The 20,442-nt window shown below is 46.3% G+C and overlaps 1 protein-coding gene across 3 annotated transcripts in view; it reads right to left on the bottom strand.

The window, feature by feature from the left end:
* Positions 1 to 20,442, bottom strand: part of LOC144766795 (protein borderless-like) — a 190,571-nt gene that overhangs the window by 22,180 nt on the left and 147,949 nt on the right. For all 3 annotated transcript variants that reach the window (XM_078650527.1, XM_078650528.1, XM_078650526.1), the window contains one exon: positions 16,975 to 17,298. In XM_078650527.1, the coding sequence (XP_078506653.1) occupies positions 16,975 to 17,298 (324 nt within the window). The remainder of the gene's footprint in view (positions 1 to 16,974; positions 17,299 to 20,442) is intronic.

Genomic DNA, 20,442 nt, shown 5'->3' with positions numbered 1-20,442 from the left:
GTTTACACAATTGAATCTTAAATATGTTTGAAAGTAAAATAATTATACAAAAAATCTTTGATAAATAAATAAATATTAAAAAAACAAGCCACTTGTGTGCTAAGACTCTATTGCTGTGAGAATATAACGTGATTAGAGTAATTATCGAGATGTAAACAAGATAGGCCAGATAAGAGGTTTTTTGTTATGTATCGATTCTCTTTCCCCCTCCTCTTGGGCCTCAAAGTATTAGGGGGACACCTTTGTGCCCTTTGGTTATTATTACACGTCAGTCATGGAACTAACACACTCAACCACATCAGTGATGGTGAACATCAGAAATACAACAATGTCAAGTATGAACTGTCCATAACTCAGGAAGGAGTTATAATACAAGGGTTGAGAATTCTGATTCCGGAAAGGCTGCAACAGAAAATAATTGGAGTAGCCCATGAAGGACATCATGGAATCATTGCCACAAAACTAGCTCTCCATGGGTACCTTATCTTAATAACAGGGTTGAAAAGTAATTGAAGGTCTGTCGTCTCTGCAACTGCTTTTCCACAAATACTACTCACCACACATTGAACATGTCAGAAATCCCAAATCATGCCTGGAAGAGAGTAGCCATCTACTTTTTCGGTCCACTCGACAATAGACATCACCTGCTGGTGATTATGGACTAATACTCATAATTTACATTAATTGAAAATCTTTCATCTACTACTCAAAAATGAGTCAGTAAGAAAAATATTTGTGTTTTCCTGATGTGTAATTCCCTAATGATTTTGGAAGTGTTCCCCAATGTGCTATTTGACATGGATTTGCAGTTTGGATTTAGGAAAGGGCATGGACATGGATTTGCAGTTTGGATTTAGGAAAGGGCATGGAACAGAGACTGCCTTGATAAAGGCCTCTGACGAGATCAGGGTGATCATGGACCAGGGAGGGGCGGCTGTTCTTATCCTTTTGGATTTGTCAGCAGCTTTCGACACGGTCGACCATGCCACCTTAGTCGACCGTGTCACTGCTTTGGGGATTAACGGTTGTGCCAAGGATCTTATTTCATCTTTCCTGGCAAACCGTACCCAGACAGTAAAGTTGGGAGATTTCTATTCCCCTATCTCTGCACTCCCTTGTGGAGTCCCACAAGGCTCCTCGCTAAGTCCTATGCTTTTTAATATCTATGTAGCGGACTTGGCGAGGATAATAAAGGCCTATGGGATACAGCTTACATCGTATGCAGACGATACCCAGCTGGTGCTGGGTATCCATAAGGATGGTCTCACTGTAGCAGCCAACTTTCAGAAAGCTATGCTTGAGGTCAGCAGCTGGATGGCTCTGAACTGCCTTCGCCTCAACTCGGATAAGACCGAGGTCATGACCTTTGGAAGACTCTCCCCTGAATGGTCTTTTGGTTGGTGGCCAGAAAAGCTTGGCCCTCCACCTGTCCCAGTGGAAAAAACCAGAAACCTGGGAGTGATCTTTGATAACAAGTTGGTTTTCGACCTCCACACCAACAAGGTTGTGTCGTCGTCTTTTTTCATTTTGAAAAAAATCAAGAAGTTGCTGCCTTATCTCCCGCCGTCAGCTGGGAAGACCCTGGTCTCTACCCTAGTCTTTTCTAGGATAGATTATGGGAATGCACTTTTCCTTCACACCCAGAAGCGTGTCACAACGAAGCTGCAATCTATTCAGAATGCGGCTGCTAGGATTCTTCTCAACATCCCCCGTCGCAAATCTACCACTCTTGGTATTCGTCAGCTTCATTGGCTGAGAGTGGAGAGCCGCGTTAAGTTTAAGGCCCTCTGTATTGCTTATAAGGCTGTACATGGCATTGGACCTAGGTTCCTGGTTGAAGCTTTCCAGCTGTATACTCCTAGGAGGCAATTAAGATCGGCCAATATCAGCCTCCTCCCGGTGCCACGCACAAGATCGGTCACCTGGGGAGACAGGCGCTTTCTTGTGGCCACTCCAAAACTTTGGAACCTCTTGCCACTAGCCATCAAAACCGCCCCGAATCTGATGAGCTTTCGCAGGCTCTTGAAAACCTGGCTGTTTAATCAGTAAGAGGATGATTTGATGATAGATTCCAGTTGCTCCACAGCGCCGAGACACCTTCGGGTATTTGTCGCGCTATAAAAGTTGCGTAAATAAATAAATAAATAAATAAATGGTATTGTACTGTATGGTCTTATGAGCACTCTTGATAATAAAAAAGAATGTGAGTCAGCGAAAGGCTAGATGTTATATTTTTGACATGGGGTGTTCAAGCCATAGTGAAGTTGGACAGTGGCCCACCTTTCAATAGTCAAGAGTTCAAATATTTCTTGGAGAATTTGAATATAAAGCATCAGAAGCGCACCCCTTTGTGGCCACAGACCAGGGGACTTGTTGAAAATGTTATGAGCACGCTAAAGAAAGGAGTGTAGTGGGCTATTTTTGAGATGCTCGATTCTAAAACTGTGTTGACTTCTACCTGGAGAGCTTATTGTTCAACACCTCACTCGACTACAGGTGAAAACCCTGCAACATTGATGTTCGGGAGAGCAAGAAATGGACCAATCAAAGAAATATGAGAAAGCATCTCATGAGAAGGACTTAGATAACCAAAGTCAGAAGAACATTGTCTTTAAGAAAGGAGATCGAGTCCTCTCACAACAGATGCGGAGAAGAAAATCTGATGCTACATTTGATGCAGAACCTTTTCAAGTGGTATCTACCAAAGGACACGTGGCGACTGTCCAGTGCCCTGAAAGTCTGTTACCAGAGACTCTTTTAATTGTAGGCACTTAACTAATTATTCGTCAGATCTTACTGTTGAAGGAGAGACTGGGTCTGAAACATCAGTGACTGCTGTTGCTTTAACAACATGTACACTGATCCTGGAAATTGATGATGACAGTTGCAAATTTCCAAGAACAAGATAAAGTCGAACAATAAAGCAAATAAAAATGAATTGAAGAGATTTAATTGTATATGTCTATCTATATATGTATTTTGTAAAATGTTTTAATGTTTTTATTTAACTGAGGGAGAGCTATAGTGTCCTGCAAGCAAGCCCGGACGGAGTTCGAGGAATTCAAGTGACAAAAAACTTCTGCCAAATCAGCACAAACAGATTCTTGCGCAGAACAAGAGGGCACTGCTTCTTCTGCCACTTGAGTAGAAGTTCTACTCAAGTGGAAGCTTCCTCAACATGAACAGAAGGTTTCTCAACACGAGAGATAGCGACCATCAGTGACTACCCTTGTTGAGAAATCTCGCAGGGAAGTGGTCAAGCTTTGGATTTTCTTCAGGGTAGCCTTTGTCCTACAAGCAATACAATACAGTGAGGGATGGTCTACACATGAAAAGTCCCATGCATTTTGGCTGTGAGTTACTAAGCCAGGAGGCGGTGTTGTTAGGCAGCCTTCTCCTTAACTTTTAACAAATCAGGGCTATGGTGCAGCTCTCCATCTTCACATGATTTTTCTTGATAGAGGGGGGGATTGTCATCTTGAGCGCTAAGGTGTTGCTCTATTTACCCATCTGCAGAGCACCTAGAGGGGCTGTGTATCCCCTTATTGGTAGTACTGTGTGACACATTTTCCCCTTTTAAACTGAGTTCTGAGTCAAGAACTTTTTCTTGAAAGCAACATTGGCAAAATTGCAAGCGACTTTGCTCCATCATCTTATTGTGCCCCTAAGAAAAGCGTTTTTTTTGCAAACTCATACTTTTTAGAATAGTACAATGGCAATGATTTCTGACGCTCAGAATTCCACAAGTCCCAGAACTTTTGTGTGGTAATCTGTTATGTTCTGAATGTTGGTGTTCCACTCTGATTTCTTGTGCTGTGTTAGATCAAAGTCGATAGCCAACCTAGTCCCAGGACTTCAATTCAAAACGCAGACAGGAGCCATTCCACACATCTTTTTTTCTATGGACACTTGAATGATCACCACCAATACGAAGGTATGGAACACCTTGCGAACTACCAAACATGTAACAGGTGCTAGTAACTAGCACATTTTGAGTCAAACAATAATAGCCTGGGAAAATGCTCGAGCGGGTGCTCCTGAATAGTTTGCAGGGCTGGGCTAATGAGCAAAATGTGATGATAAATTGCCAAGCAGGTTTTAGAAAAGGGATTGGAAGCATAGAACAGCCATTTTGCCTCTGATATGCACCAAATATGTGGTGATCGAAAAATTTCCACTTTATCTTATGTTTATTGGCCTGAGGTCTGCCTTTGATCTGGTATGCATACAAAGGCTGTGAAGTAAACTACACCTGCTTGGCGTTGATCCATCTTTGTTGAAATTCATTAAAAGTCTTCTTTCATACCATACTGAGGAAATGAAGGGTCCGTCATGGCGACACAAGTGAGGAGTGCACGGGCAATGCGAAGTCTCAGAGTAATGGAGTAGGGTTAAACGGTCTTCGGTGATATATCTGAGAAACCTAGGTAGTGGTGAAGTTGTCCGGAGCTCGATGGCTGTGATACTAGACCTAGTTACGCAGCTATCGATAGGTCACTGAAGACCATTCATTCCTACTACATTACGCGGAGACGTCTAATTGTCCGTGCACTCCTCATGAGCATTGCTACGACAAACCCTTCCTTTCCTTTCGGCTTGGCAATCAGACCCTCAACCGTAGCACTTCAAAAGCATATGGTTTCTCTCGCTGTACGAAGCGTGCCAGGACAGGGCCAAGAACAGGCCTATCTGCACCTATCAGAGCCAGGAAGAGGCTGGGCGGGGGAACCCCTCCAACATTTGTGTTGGTGATGATAGAGTGTAAAATTTGTATCCTATGTGGGTTACCTGTTAGGAGTGCAATACTCTTGCTATAAACATATTCACATACTATCCAATCTAATGAGAGAAATTAGATGCTAGAAAAAATGTAAATCAAGTAACATTCTACGAAAGTAGTACATTTTATACAAAGCTTAATAATTAATGTGTATAACTTGTGCTGTAAATTGTGACCAATGCAATTCGTTTATATAGGACGTGTTAGTGAACGAGGATCAGTGATGTATTAATTTGTTAGATATTTTTGTAGGCTAATGATGTAGAGTGCAAGACACGTCTCAATATAGTTAAAGAAATTATTCGTAATGATTGGTAATGGGTTATACAATTTCTAACATATATCATCGGGTGAATTCATTATTTAAGCCTAAGTCGTAGGCTTTAATTTGCAGCACATTGAAATGGTACTGTTTCTGAAAATGAATGTTAAATTCTCACATGAATTTTCGCAGATTGCTTTCTGTCTCACGTTTGCATTGCAGGTAGACTACGTTTAGAACCAAAGAGTAGAGGTATTGTTCTAATAGACAAGGTTGCAGAATAAAGGAGTTACAGTTAGACTGGCCTGAGAAAGGTAAGGTGGAGGAGGTGTCTTCACCTGGGAGAAGGAGAGAAGACCAAGGACAAACTGTTACAGAGGGACGTACATAGAGGAGGCTGTGAAGATAGGAGACGTCATGGAAAAGTTTTGGCTGAGTCTATTGTGAAGTATGTGTGAGAAAAGCATCATGGGATATTGAGTAATTGATGCATTGTAGAGAGGGAGAGACACCCCAGGAGCTCTCTGAAATCTTACCTGTTGCAGTGTCGCAACCGCCGCAAGAGTCACTACAACCATTCTGGTGCAGGGGGCGTAAGGAGAATCATCGGACTACCCCTCCCAGCAGCCCCTGCTGCGCGCACACAGCTAACATCACCAACAGAGTGCCAGGAGGCGTTCAAAAGGCCTGCAGGGCTCCCGCAGTGCGGGCGTGCCCAGGCCCTGCCCGGGCTAAGCCCGGGTCAAGGGCGGGCCCGTCTGAGCCAGTCCGCGACTGGCAGAGACTTGGTTGGGCCATACCCCCTGGCTGCAGGCTGTCGGCCTAATGTTTAATTGAACTGTGGCCATTCTGTTATCCAGTTTCTAAGGCACTGCGGAAGGAGGTAGGCATGTTCCTACAACTACCATTTAACCTCCATTAGAACACGCATTACAAACCCTGGTATCAGTGGGTGGCGATAGGGTGGTGATGTTTTTTGGTCCAGTACTGAACATATAATACGGACTTTTGTATATAAGTTGTTTCTCTCTTTTCTACTGTGTTTGTGCTTACTGCCGTTATTTACAATTACCTACTATTCCATCTGTATTTTGCACTGTATCCACCCAAGTTGTTCTAAGTCATGGGGAGGCGCAAGATTCAGACGGGGTTAGCTGGGGTCAAGGCAGCACCTAGTTCCACCACCACAGTTGGGACAATGGATTGTTTTCTGCAGAGGGCAGCCGCCATTATTGATATGGAAATCGAACTAGTGAATAGACGTCTCTCCAGATCACCCACTAACAGTGCGCACCCACCCACAGTTGGCCTTAGTGTGCTGTAGGCTGAAGTCTTAGCCGAGTCCTTGTCCTCAACTCCACCTTACAAATAAGGTACTCCACTGACTATCAAATAATACTCCTGTGGGCCCCGGTGTGGAACATAACATTATCATGGTATGCCGGGTGGCATGGATAGGAAGCTCGCAGAAATCAGAAGGTGGTGATTTTGTCTAGGGCCTTTCATGTTGGTTCATTTACTTACGGTTCCACAATACAAGTTCTACTTTTGGGTTTTTTCTAAAAAGTAGCCTTCCGAGGGGACAAAACAGGGTATAATGCTTTGGAAATGCCACGAGTTAGCAGTATCCAAAAACCTCTGTGTCCAGGGATCAATGGTACTTACAAGCACCCTACAGTTCACGTTCAAGAGGTTCTCAGTATGTCCCTACTTTGCCCCTTCCCTAGCTCTAACAAATATATTTTCTATGCTATCAGGGATGGAGGAATGCGATTGACTGCATACCCCTATTGTCCCTGTAGTAGAGTCTAAGTGCCAGCAGAGGGCTCACTCACCAATGGTAGTTAAAACAGAGATATGCCAGGCGGCCCAGCTCCCACCTTTTCAGCAAGAGGTGATAGCCCAATATACCGGATGGTAATGTCATATCATGGAACATAGAAGGCCTGGCCGATAAGTTTCAGGACTCCCTATGGCAGCAGTTTGTCAGTCAATGTTCTGTCATCTACCTACAGGAAACATGGCTTGTGGATTGTAATTTGTTTTTGAAAGGATTTAAAGCTTTTTTTGTCCCTGCCTTACTATCATCTAGTGGCAGAGCAAAGGGCGATCTGGTTACTTATATTCCGCTATCAGTTGATTGCCAGGCACAGACCCACCTCTCTTCTAGTCAGGCACTTCAAGCTATTACCCTTAAGAAGGGGAATGATTTATTGGGCCTGTTTAATTTCTATAATTCACCAAATAGTAAGCAGGAGGAAGGTAATGTCACCCAGTTGGGCCATTACTTAAGGAAGACCTGTGGTCACACATTGTACTCAATAATGGTGTTAGGTGATTTTAATATCCATCCTTGTGGTGACCAAAAGCTTACAATAATGTCCGATCTGGGATGCCATAGAATGGGAAGGTTCCATTTTGAGCATTCTATCCAGGGGGACGAATGGAACAAACTAACTGATGAATACGATTTACTGGCATTAATGTCCTTCACGGCTCCTAACAGCAAAGCATTGGTTCCCACTTATAAAGGGAATGGTAGCGAGTCCTTTATTGACTATATTTTAATTTCTTCTACTATCCAGTCCGCATTTTAAGGGTTTACCATCAGGGATAGCGCTTATAGTGACCATAACCCCCTATGTGTCCACCTGAGTGGTCCATTTTTATCTAGAAAACATAAGGGGAGGGCTCCAGGAATTTTAAGACCCCCGACAATGGGCGCCGTCTCAAATGGTCCCAGATTGACACAAGCGTTTTTTATAGATAAGTGAGAGATTCATGTGCCGCGGAACTTGCTCTCTGTGTCCTGCCGGATTGTTTGCCAAAAGATTTTCTTAGTGCCTTTAATGTCATCTCGCTCAAAGCAGGGGATCTCTTAAGTGCACGGGTACGTACAGTATCTAATACAAACCAGAGATAGTTTGATTCTTCCTGTACCCAGTCGGCACGAAGATTGAAAGAGGCCTTGAAGGCCATCCAGAGAAATCAACAACTTATACGCTTTTGTCGCCTAGCATATAAACAGGTTTTAGCTATTCGCAAGGGAGCTCTTAAGGAGGAGGCATGGAAGGAGCTGCTAGAGTCTAGTACCTTAAGGAATAGTTCAACAACTTGGGGAATTGTTAGCAGACCTTTGTTTGCTACCGACACAGGCAGCGACATAGCCTCCCTTATTACGGAGGAAGAATGGGTGGCCCACTTTCAGTCCATATTTATGGGGTGTATGGCCCCCTCTGGACAGCCACATTGGGAAACCAAAACTGACAGTTTGGCTTTCGAGCAGTCAGAGGTAGAGGCGGGGATTGCCGGTCTAACGTGTAACAATGCTCCGGACCCGGATGGAATCCCGCCAGACTTTATAAATCAAACCCTCCTTTTTGGGCACCGATCCTTGTGGCTGTGCTTAACGCGGCAGACAGGGAAGGCTTCCCTGAATCTTGGGCTACTTCTACCATCGTGCCAGTATTTAAAAAGGGGGATCGCAACAGCACGTTTTGCTATTGAACAATCTCCCTCATCGACTCAATAGTCAAGGTGGTGGGAGGTGTGCTACTGCAAAGATTATCCTCTTGGACCAAGGAGCATAATATCATCTCCGATATTCAATTTGGTTTCGCCGGGGCGATCGACGATGGTCCAATGTTTAAACCTCTACCTGTTTCTTGGTAAGTACACGCTGGCCCGCCCAGGTACAATCTACATGGCCTTTTGTCTGCGTTTGACTGTATTAACCAGACCAAACTGTGGCAGTCCATGAGGGCCATGGGGATGGAGGCCAATATTGTGAGTTTCATAATGGATCTGCAAAGAGAAACAAAGGCGAATGTTAGATTTGCCCAGGATCTTCGGGTTTCTAGCAATTTCAATATCAGAATGGGGTACGCCAGGGTTGCATCCCAGCCCCCTTCCTGTTCAATCTTTATATAAATTACCTCGAAGGAGCCTTGGCTGCCATGGGGGCTGATTATCAGCATATAGGACAACGGGGTCTCCCAGTCCTACTATATGCGGATGACTTGGTCCTCATAGCCAGGACAGGCAAGGGGACTACAATCCTTGTTGGATTCTTTTCTGACCTTTATGGGGACCCGAGACCTGGCTATCAACAATGCCAAATCTTTCATGATGCAGGTAGGGGCTCGTCCTACGGAAAAGTACCCCTTTGTGGTGGGTCCCGAGAGGGTCCTCCTAACGACAGTGTTTCAATACCTGGGGGTTCTATTGGACGATCGATTAAAGTGGGGACCCCATATACAAAAGAAAAAAGGGGAGTTTACACGAATAACCACCGCTATTTTCAATTTTTCTGCTAAGATGGACAGGCGCCCAATGGCAGATTGTGAGAAAGTTCCATCTTTCTTGCATGGGTATGCACCCACTTTTTCTGAATTGCTGATGTGCTTTAACTGAGTGTGCCCTGGGCTCCTGCAAACCAGGTGCCCAGGGCATGTGTTCCTTCCCTAAAACTGTGTTGAAACTAAAACCCAATTGGCATCTCTGGCCACCTGTCAGCCCCAGTAATTGGTACCCTGGGTACCCATGGAATGGTGACCTGAGAAGACCCCAATATCAAAGTTAATGGTAAATTCTACTGGACAAGAAATATATCTTAACTTTCTAGGTTACTGAGGTGCTCGCACCAAGTATTTTTGGCCTGTCTCCTGATGAGGCCGATATTTTAGACATTAAGCTAACTACTAGAGAACACAAGACGCAATGCGCATGAAGCAATTCTATTGGGAATTTGCAATCTAAGAGTTTGTGTTGCTAACGGACATACCGTAACAAAGGTGGTTCATATTAGAGTAAACAAGGAGAATTAAGACAAAAACAAAGTTAAAGAAGAATTTTACTGGACAGAAAGAAAAGGAATTTTATCCGCTTAATACTACATTCCACATGCCCCACGCTCCCAATTTGATATGCCATGTGTATCTCCTTCATACAATCATGCAGCTCTATGGCATAGGCACTCGCACCAATGTATGCGCATTTCAATATCGATTTGACCGTCCCGCTAATGGCACGTGATACTACCTGTCTCTTATCGACCACAATACTGTGTTTAACCTCTTAATCTGTCATAATGTGGCTTACTCATCAACAACGTAAATATATACCAATATGTAAAATTCAAAATTGTTCATGGAAATGTACTATGTTTATATCTAATACTCACTGCTCCTCCTGTCTCTCACTCCTCCTCCCCTCGTCCCATACTCTCCTCTCTGTCCTTCCTACCACCTTTCTCCTACCAATTGCTCACTGCTCCACCTGTCTCTCACTCCTCCTCTCTTCATCCCATACTCTCCTCTCTGTCCCTCCTACTACTTTTCTCTGACCAATTGCTAATTTTTCCACCCTCTCGCACTATGCAACTACCTGCAGAATCCTGCCCTGACCTCCTCGTTATTCCGTTCACACTTAACAAGCTCCCTTCCTACCCTGACCATCCGAAAACTAATACACCTCTGACGTTGTGTTACCCTCTTCTCTCCCCCCTCTCTCCTCCCTTCCTTTCCACTTGCCTACTTTCCCCACCCCCTTCCCTGTGTCACGGCATTAAACTGATACTAACCACACCTTTTCTAACCCTTTCCACCCAATATTCCTATCTTGCCTTCATTGGTTCTATACACCTGTCCTCCTCTTTACTGATAAATGTATGTACAGCCGTGAGGAAGCCCCAGGCCGGATGGCCATGTAAGGGCGCGAAACACATGTTGGCTGTTTTTTCTTTCACTCACTCTTATAAATAGAGTGTCAACTATATGATAAATACCTCGAAACAAATCTATGCTTGAATGGATTTTTTCCCGGTAAAAACGGATGAAACAAATCTTGCCCAGACAAAAACCTGCTGTGCTCCCAGTAGTTAGCCAGTTGCTCCTGGCAGTAGATCACATCTTGTAACCAAGATTTGGTTTTGGGTGCCGGTTTCCATCCCCAGTGCATAGCGACATGGCGCATCACCAACAGCACGAGCATAGCTGTTAAACAACGGGTGTCTGACAGGACGTCTTTCACATAACCCAGCAAGCATGTCAGTGGTGTTGGCGGCATTGCATGCCCAAACATCTGTTTTAGAGTACATTCTGGGTGACAGGCCAGGGCAAGGTGAATGAAAGTGGCTTGTGGAGCCCTGCTCCTTTTACAGCTTTCATCTACCTCAAGCCCCATTCTTTGCAATTGTTTTGGTGTTTTGTATTTCTGATGGAGAAATTTAAAAATTGATAAGCCAAAGTTGATCATTAGCTTAGAGTGCAGCATTTTTTGTGCAGCAGAATTTCCATTGATCATCCATAATGAGGGCATCGATATCTCGCTCCCATAATGCACGAGCATTAGTGGTACGAATGGGTACTGTGTTTTGCATAACTTTCTATAGCCTGGTGATTAATTTACAGGAAGACGGTGTAGCAAGCATAGGTTCAGGAGCATGCAGCTGCTGTGGGGACTCAGGGAATGGGTTGTGGAGAGTCCTGCATATGGTACATGGCTGGTAGTAGAGATGTCGTTGGTGGCGGCGAAGAGGGCGGTTTCTGTGCTGTGGTTGCAGCGGAATCCCAACTTGGATGAGTCCATGGTGTTGTTCTCTTTGAGGAGGTGGGTCAGTTGTCTGTTGACGATGTTCTCGATGACTTTCGCCAGGAACGGTAGCAGGGAGATGGGATGGAAGTTCATGAGGTCCTTTGGATCTACCTTGGGTTTCTTCAGTAGGGCGTTGATCACTGCATTTTTCCAGCTTTCCGGGAAGGTGGCGGTCCCCAATGAGCTGTTGAGGATCTTTCGGAGTTCGGGTCCGATGGTGGAGCCTGTTTTGTTGAAGATGTGGTTGGGGCAGGGGTCTGACAGTGAGCTGGAGTGGATGGTGTTCATGGTTATGAGGGTGTCTTCATCGTTGACGTGGTTCCGGGAGGTCAGGAGGCCGGTGTGACTGGGGGGCGGTGAGTCTGAGGTGTTGGCGGCTCTCCGGGGGGACTGAGTGTTGAAACTGTCATGGATGTCTATGATCTTATGGTGGAAGAAGTTGGCTAGAGAGTCGCAGAGGTCTTGTGATGGCGGGATGTCGTTGGAGCTGGGGCTGGCGAATTCCTTCATGATGTTGAAAAGCTCTTTGCTGTTGTGCATGTTGTTGTCGATGCGTTCTCTGAAGGAGGTCCTTTTGGTAGTTTGAATGAGTTGGCGGTGCCTGCGTCTGGCGTTCTTGAGGGCTGCATAGTTGTCCGGTGTTTGCTCGAGGCGCCATTTCTTCTCGAGTCTTTGGCAGGTTTGCTTGGATGTCTGGAGGTCAGCGGTGAACCAGATAGCCCTTTTGACGGTGAGTCTGTTTGAGGCTTTCTTGATCAAGAGAGAGTGTTGGTGCAGTCGTTAATCCATTGCCTGAGGTTGCGGGCGGCAGTGTTGGTGTGGTCAGTTGGTGGGTCTCTGGTGAGGGTGGTGATTAGCTCGTCTTCGGTGACCTTGTTCCAGCTGCGGTGGAGTATTCGTTGTGGGTGGTTGTGTGTGGTGTTGTTTTTCGAAGGAGAAGTGGCTGCAGCGGTGGTCGGTCCAGTGGAGTTCCGTGGTGTGGCTGAAGGCGACGTGTCTGCTGGCAGAGAAGATTGGGCCGAGTGTGTGTCCGGCAGAGTAGGTGTCATGACGAGCTGTTTGAAACTGAGAATGTCTATCTGTTTTTTATGTTACACACATAGCAAACCCACATACCTGGATTTTTTACATCCAGAACAAAAACGTACATTATAAATATAGTTTAGGCTAGGAATACTGCCAAATTGAGTGTACCAGACTAAATGGGTGGCACATTTGCCCCAAGACTACACATGCATTTTAAAGAGATAAGGACACAATATTACACTATTTGCTTTTTTGTACAAAAACTGCAGGTTCAAGGCATAATTGGCTCCACCCTTTGTTTAATAAGTTCGGAGTAAGGTTTTATCAGTCTGCCCTATCATCGTGCTATAGAGCAGATGATATTGCTATAGTTTGCACTGTCACCTACGATTTATGGTCTGCTTGGTATAACTTGAGCAAAGAAGAAATTGAGGGCTGATCCGTAATACCTGCCCGGCAGGCTGGTTTTATCCATAAAATTGATTATGAAATGTTTTTTATGCATTATTAATATAATGAATTTTGTTGGTTGGCTTTATTGTTTTTACTGCAATTCTAACATTGCTGCATTAGGCTGCTATTCTCTTTTTTATTTACATGCTGTTAATAATTTTATCTTCTTATGCTTGGCTGTAATTTTGAGTTAATATGTTATGGCTTTCAGCTGAAACATTTGTAATACATTAATATTGATTGAGGGGATTCAAACCCCTGCCCAACCAGCAACCACAGTCCTTGTCAGGGTGAACCACAAAGGGCACCAAATTATTATGTGCTTAACACTGGTAGCTTGGCACAAAAGCAGCCAATGTGGATAGACACAGGGACCAGGTTAGTTCTGCCGAGAAGTTCCCTTTGAAAGTACTGCTTCAGAGTTTGAAATTTCAGAATTTCACTGCAAGGGCTCATCTAATGCCAGCCAAGGGTCCGGGTCCTAGTGAGGAACCTTCTGGGGGGCAGGCACTCACTCCAACAGGGGCCAGTAGGGCTCAGACAGGTCCAGTTGCAGGTCCAGGCAGGGCAAGTTGCAGCAGGTTAGTTGGCCAGTTGCAGTGAAGCCTCTGGAGCTGGCTGTGTCCGTGCGGCTCAGAACATGAAGTCAGCCAACTGACCCTTGGAGTCACACAGGATAGCCTGGTAGAAAGAGAGCAGGTCCAGTCTTCCTTCTCAGAGAGTAGAGCAGGCCCCACTCAAGCAGCAAGGCAGTCATCTGGAGAACAAGGCAGACCTTAAGCAGCAGGGCAGTCCTCTAGGTGACCAAGGAGTCTTTCCTCTATAATGTCGACTGGACAGGAACCTAATGATGAGTGGCTTAGGATGTCCAATATTTATACCTGGTGCAACCTTTTGAAATGGTGGGAATGTCTAGTCCATCCGCATATGTAGTTTGAGAAAGCCCTTTGAAATGTAAGTGAAGCAGGGAACAGCTCTGCCACTCCCTTCCTGGCAGGATAGCCCTCTCCTACTTACACACAGGTACTGTGGTTTGCTGTGTGGTTCTTATATGCATTTCTTATGGGTCAGCAATTACCAGGCACAGGCAGCTGGAAACTCCTAGAAGGCCTCAGAATGTTTTAGGCAGGAAAATGCCAACTTTCTAAAAGTGCAACAACAACAAGGTGATGATGGAATGCTTGATTTATTCTCAGCCACTGGCAATTGATAAGGCTGCATTCTAATCCATCGGTATTCACCCACCATGCTACCTCTGTTTGGACCCAGCCATATGCAAATCAGCCTGCTCCTTATGGGAACAGTCCAGCCCGAAATGCCAAGCCAGATTCTCCCTGAACTGGAATACAAGCAACCAAGGACCAGTTTCGTCCTGAGAAGGGCTCATCTGCCAGGCATAGCTTGATTCCAAGGGCACGGTGAGAATGAGACCCCGGTCTGGACATAGCCGTCACACTTATGGCATCAACTGCAACAACAACAACAAGGTTATGGATGGAATACTTGAATTACTCTCTGCCACTGGCAATTGCTTGGGCCGCATCCAAATCCATTGTTTTTCACACACCATGCCACCTAGATCTGGACCCAGCCATATACAAATCATCCTTTACTTACTCCTCAAGGGAACAGACCAACCTGTACTGTCGATTTTGCCCTGATCAAGTCTCATCAGCCAGGTATAGCTTGAATCCAGTGGCACAGTGACTATGGGACCCACATATCGGTATAACTCTCAACTTTCTAAAAGTGGCATTTTTAAAATTGTAATCTAAAATTCATCTTTACCATTCAAAAAGATTTTAAAATACAATTGATTTGAGTCAAACATGATATGTCTACCTGTTCCTGATAAAATGTTAGCACTTATTATATATAATAAGGTAACCCTGTTATTCTGTGGGAGGGGCGAGCCTTACAGAAGTCAAAAACGAATTTAGGAGTGTTTCACTATCAGGACATGTAAACCTTAAAACACGTCCTACTTTTTTAAATACAATGCACCCTGCCCTATGGGCTGTTTAGGGCCTGCCTTATGGGTGGTATATATGTACTACAAAGAAAGGTTTAGGCCTGGCAAAAAGTTACTTTTTTCAGGTCGATTTGGCAGCTTACAAATGCACCACTAGCTGAAATGGCAGGTCTGAGACATGATTTAAAAAACGTCTTTTAGTGAGAGTCATTATGAGTGCTGATGCCCACTACTAGCATTTAATTTAAAAGCCCTGGAACCTGTAGTACCACATACGAGGCACTTACAAGTAAATTAAATGTATCAATCCGGTGTAAGCCAACTGTACCATGTTTTAGGTGGAGGGCACAAACCCTTTAGCACTGGTTAGCAGTTGCAAAGTACACAGAGTCCTAAAAGCAACACAAATTGGGTCAGAAAACAGGGAGGGTGAAGGTAAAAGATTTGGGATGCCCCTGGAGAGAGGGCAAAGTCCAACAGCTATGCCCAGTTGTATGTTAGAATACTGCTGCCACAAGTATTGCCTGACACAATTATTGTGTTCTAAATACAATATATTTCCTCTTTGTAATGTAGATTTTCTATTACTTTATTTACAACGCAAATAATGTCAATTTTAGTCAGAAAATGCAGGCTGGTGATTGAAAACTATGTTTCTAATGTCAAGTGTTCCCATTGGATGACAAGACTCAGTACTGACTGGTCAATTTATGAGACATAGGCAGAGTGTTGGGCTGTGGTGGCAGGAAAGTGTTAAATGTGTTGGACAGAAATTGTCCTGGCAAACGAGGCTGTGGGGAATGTATGTTAAAAATGACTAATACAGTCTAGGGTAATGACGGCTAGAAGGGGCATAGAGTAAAATGTGCTGGAAGGACTGCTGATCAGTGATCAGTAGTGCCAGAAGAGTGTACTGGCGGTGCTAGGTGGCAACGGTGGCAAGAGATGGCAGCCAGAAAGTATGCTAGCCTATTGCAGCTCACGGTAAGGCAGGCTGTTTGCTGGGTAGAGCACTAGGTGGTATGACTAAGAAGGACTGTAAGGGAAATGTAGCTGGAGAAGAGGTGGCGAGTAGTGGGAACAAGGAGTGCAGTTCAATGGCTCCATTATGGAGTCATGAGAAACAGCAATGCAGCCGGAAGAAAGGGATAGCAATGGTGACAGCAGGAAGTGAATGGCACAGAGGTAAAATTGCAGATGGTTAGAACCAGTACTCATGTTTGGGAGACCAGGACTTGTTTTTTAGCCCTTAAGCTTTAACTCAGGAAATGAGAGATAGATAGGGAAGAAGGAAAGAAGCAAACAGCAAGGGCGAATTGACAAAGATACATAACTTGCCTGAAAAAGAACCTACAAGGTCGAGATTATGAGACAGAATTAAAGGATGATGGAATGAATGAAAGACGCATGAAGTGGAATCACGCATGTAGCACATTCAGCAATTGTGGTAGTCGGCTGCAAAAAAATGTTTGGTGCCTGTACTTATTTTATTTGCATAATGCACGGCCAATGTTATTAGCAAATAATGCTGTGCAATGACAACAACGATGCGTGCTGGCAGACGATGGCTGGAAGGGCTGTTGGGCAAAAAGATTTGGAAACAGTGCGGGAAATGACATCTGGAAAGTGTATCAGGTGATTGCACCATGTAAGAGCCTAGCAGTGGCGACGAGAATTCTAATCAGAAATCTTCAGTCTAAGGAGTGGCGCTTCTTAATAGTTAGTGGATATGCAGTCATAAGCCGTGGCAACCCGCCTCCCATGCAATTAGATATGCCACTAAACCTCACCTCATGAAATGTGCAAATGTTTAACTTGTATGCTTTTACGATTGCTTTCAAACAATCGAATAAAGCTATTTTTGATTTGATTTGATATGCCACTCACCTTCCACCTTCAACATCAAGATGCAGGTCTCTTTCTCTTTGTCCTGGTAGGTTACGAAGCAGTGGTACAATCCGGCGTCAGCAAGTGTCACCTGCTCTATGAATAGGGTTGCATTCCACATTGTATTCATGTTGTCTACTGGCTGCAGGATGTGGTGTGACCTCTGTACAGAAGGTGATGTTCCGTCTTCCCTAGTCCAGCGTGTGGACAGCTGCCCTGGGGACGCAGGGGCTGGGGTCACCAAAAAGACACACCAGAGCAGCGATCGATCGCCAGTCTTGCCAGCGACCTCCTGTACCGTCTCTGTCGTCGGGGACATTGTACCTGAGAAGCGATCGCATGGAGAGTTAAAGCAGGGGCCATATCAGAATCGACAACACCATGATGCATGCACATAAGTAGGCGGCCAATCACAATACAGGACCAAACGGTCTGCTTTCTCGAGTGTTGCACTTTTTTTGTAAATTCAGCTCCATTGTCAATTTTGCTGTTCTACGCCAATGCATTGATTCAGTAATCAGTATTCCCTTTGTGGGACAAAGCTGTACAGTATGCTTTTAATTCTGCCAACACATTAACGAGTTCATGCACGTCACATCACATTCCAGCTTGAACATTGGACACGTATACTTCGTTGTGCTCATTGAGGTTGTCCCCTTTGATTGCTGACGTGAGGAAGGGATTTGCACCAGAATTGGAATCTGCATGTCAGCCTTTGTCATAGATGAGGTGGGCAGCAGGAGCAAACAGCACTGCGTCTCCATGCCTCACACACGGTACAAGATACAAACCACAAACACATGCACCTACAAATGCTCCACGCTGACTGTATTGAAGAAAGTATCCACCCTGTAGGTGGGCGTTCTGTCCATCTCTCTTTTCACTTTGCGGACTGCGTTTCCATCAGCTGCAGGACGGCAAGAGGTGTGAAATGTCTAGCAGCAGAGCACTAGGGGCCTCATTTATGAGGCCTTGCGTCAGTTTTGCGCTTCCGATGCGTCACTTTTTGTGACGCATCGGCGGTGTAAAACATGCCTCCTGTTGCGCACTATTTACAAAGTGACTGTTGGACAGGCCACATGAAGGGCCGCTCTCCCCCGGCCCAACCAGGCCCGAACCAGCCACGCAAGTACCACACACCACCATTGCACGTCCACCGTCCCCGCAGGGACCCCTACACTCGAACCTGTTGACCGCGTAGGCCGACCCACTACCGGCCTGCGCGCCCATCCTGGGCGCCATCTTGGACACTCCACCACGAGGCCGCCTGGCCCCCGATCGACCTCAACCCTGGGCCTGGCCAGGCCTCAGACATTCCGGCACCAACATCCACCCAGGAGGTGAGCGGGCTACTTGGTCAGTCAATGGGAGCAGGAGGTGTCGATGGCTCTCCCCCCGCTAAGTGCCGCTCGCCCATCGCCTCCCCGGGCGCTGGCTCCACCCCCCTGCTGGGTGTCTGAACCCCCTCATCCCGGACCTCCCGACCTCCAAGTGCGAGGGTCCGGACATCAAAGCACACCAGCCCTATAACTGGGGCAGCTCCAGAGCAGGACGGGAGTTGTATCTTGGAGTCGAGAGACGCAAAGAAGAACTCATCCTTGACGGACTACTGGCGCTGCCGTAGCTCTGTCTTGTGCACCCTCGTCTTGCCTGCTGGCGCTGCCGCGGCTTTGGGAACCACCCTATCCTTCATCATCGTCGGGACCTGCTGGCGTGGCCGCGGACCGTTTGTAACCACCACCTTCATCGGGACCTGCTGGCTCTGCCGCGGACCGTCGTCTTCCTTCATCCATCTCGGGACCTGCTGGCTCCGCCGCGGCCCGTTCATCTACACCACCGAGCTCGAGGATTGAGAGCTATTTTCCATCTTTTTGGTAACAAGACTGTCCCGCTACCCTTTTCCCAAACAGAGACCAGAATAGAGGGGACCCCTGAGTCCAGACCTCCTTGTACCATTCTACCGTACTTGAAGAATTGTCTATAAAGTATCGTTGAACTTTATCATCGTGTGGTGTCCGTCTGTGGGGGGGAAGTTACTTGTCTGTACGATTCACTGGAGACGGCTCTCCCCGGAGACCTCTCCCCGTATCCTCGGCCGACCCTCCCGGTCCGTCTAACATTGGTGGCCAGCGACGGGATCCGAATCACCGCATAAACCGTACAGAGAGTAGCTCACCCCACGGCGAATCACGATGTCAACTAAAGACAGCGGATCAACGGAGAAATTCCAGATGGAGAAATTGGGCGAGTACAGCCATCGTGAACTTAAACAGTTCTGTATCGAATTAGGTATCGCTACCACCGGACTAAATACCAAAGATGACTTTAAGCAGGCCCTGGAATCTTGGGCAGAAACCGGGGCTGCCGGAACCCCCGATCAAGACATCGCAGCACAAACCCCCATGGCCCCTGAAGAACGAAGAACGGGTCTCTCGCCAGACGAGATCCAGGAACGAGAAAGAACCCGACTACACGAGCTGGAAATGGCCCGGCTCAAAATGGACGTTGAACTAAAGTTGGCCGAACAGAAAATCAACTTAGAGCACCTGCGTCTCCGAGAAGAAAGAGAGGAGAAACAGAGACAAAGGGAGCTCGAGGAAAAGAAACTGGCATATGAACATGAGCGGAAATTAGCTGAAATCGACCTACGCAAACAGAATAAAGAAACAGGGGTGCCCGAGCAACCCCACACTCCAGGGGCAACAGAGAAGAAGGTACACATCCCCAAGGATGTCGTTCGAGAATACTTCCGAGAGGACGACATCCAGCAATGGTTTAAGGCCTATGAAATCGCTATGACTGCACACCGGATCGATAGAAGCGATTGGGGGGCCGGTCTGTGGGGGAGATTCCTCAATGAGGGCCGCGACGCCCTGCTGCAACTCCCGGACCAGCAGATGACCTCCTATGACCATATGAAAGCTGCACTCCTCACCCGCTATGGCCTCACACCCGAGATGTACCGTCAGAGGTTCCGAGACTGCACCCGCATCCCAGGTACAACTTGGGTGGACTATGTCAATTACTTTAGCCGAGCCTTCGAGGGCTGGATCAAAGGAAGCAAGGTCACAACCTACGAACAACTGTTCAATCTTATGGTATGGGAGCATCTGTCGAACAATTGCTTCATTGAACTTCGCCAGCACCTCCTCGACAGCAAGTTAACGGATCCCCGGCAGCTCGCAGCCGAAGCAGACCGGTGGGAGATCACCAGAGTGAGTCGAAATGGGTCCTCCGAACAGAACCGGAACAACAATGGTCAGCACCGTCCCCGAGGAGGTGGAGGCCAAGGACGCGGAAGAAGCAACGCTCCGGTCACCCCCACTACCAGCCCCACCCCCCCCGGCCAACCGGGGCAGCACCCCAGCGCGACCGGGACATCGAGCCAATGTTACCTGCCATCGATGTCAACGAGTCGGACACTATGCAAACGACCCAAACTGCCCCCAGTACCAGAGCCCAAGACCC

This window comes from Lissotriton helveticus, chromosome 7 (genome assembly GCF_964261635.1).
Source record: "Lissotriton helveticus chromosome 7, aLisHel1.1, whole genome shotgun sequence".
Classification (NCBI taxonomy): Eukaryota; Metazoa; Chordata; class Amphibia; order Caudata; family Salamandridae; genus Lissotriton; species Lissotriton helveticus.
This window is presented reverse-complemented; position numbering and strand designations above follow the sequence as displayed.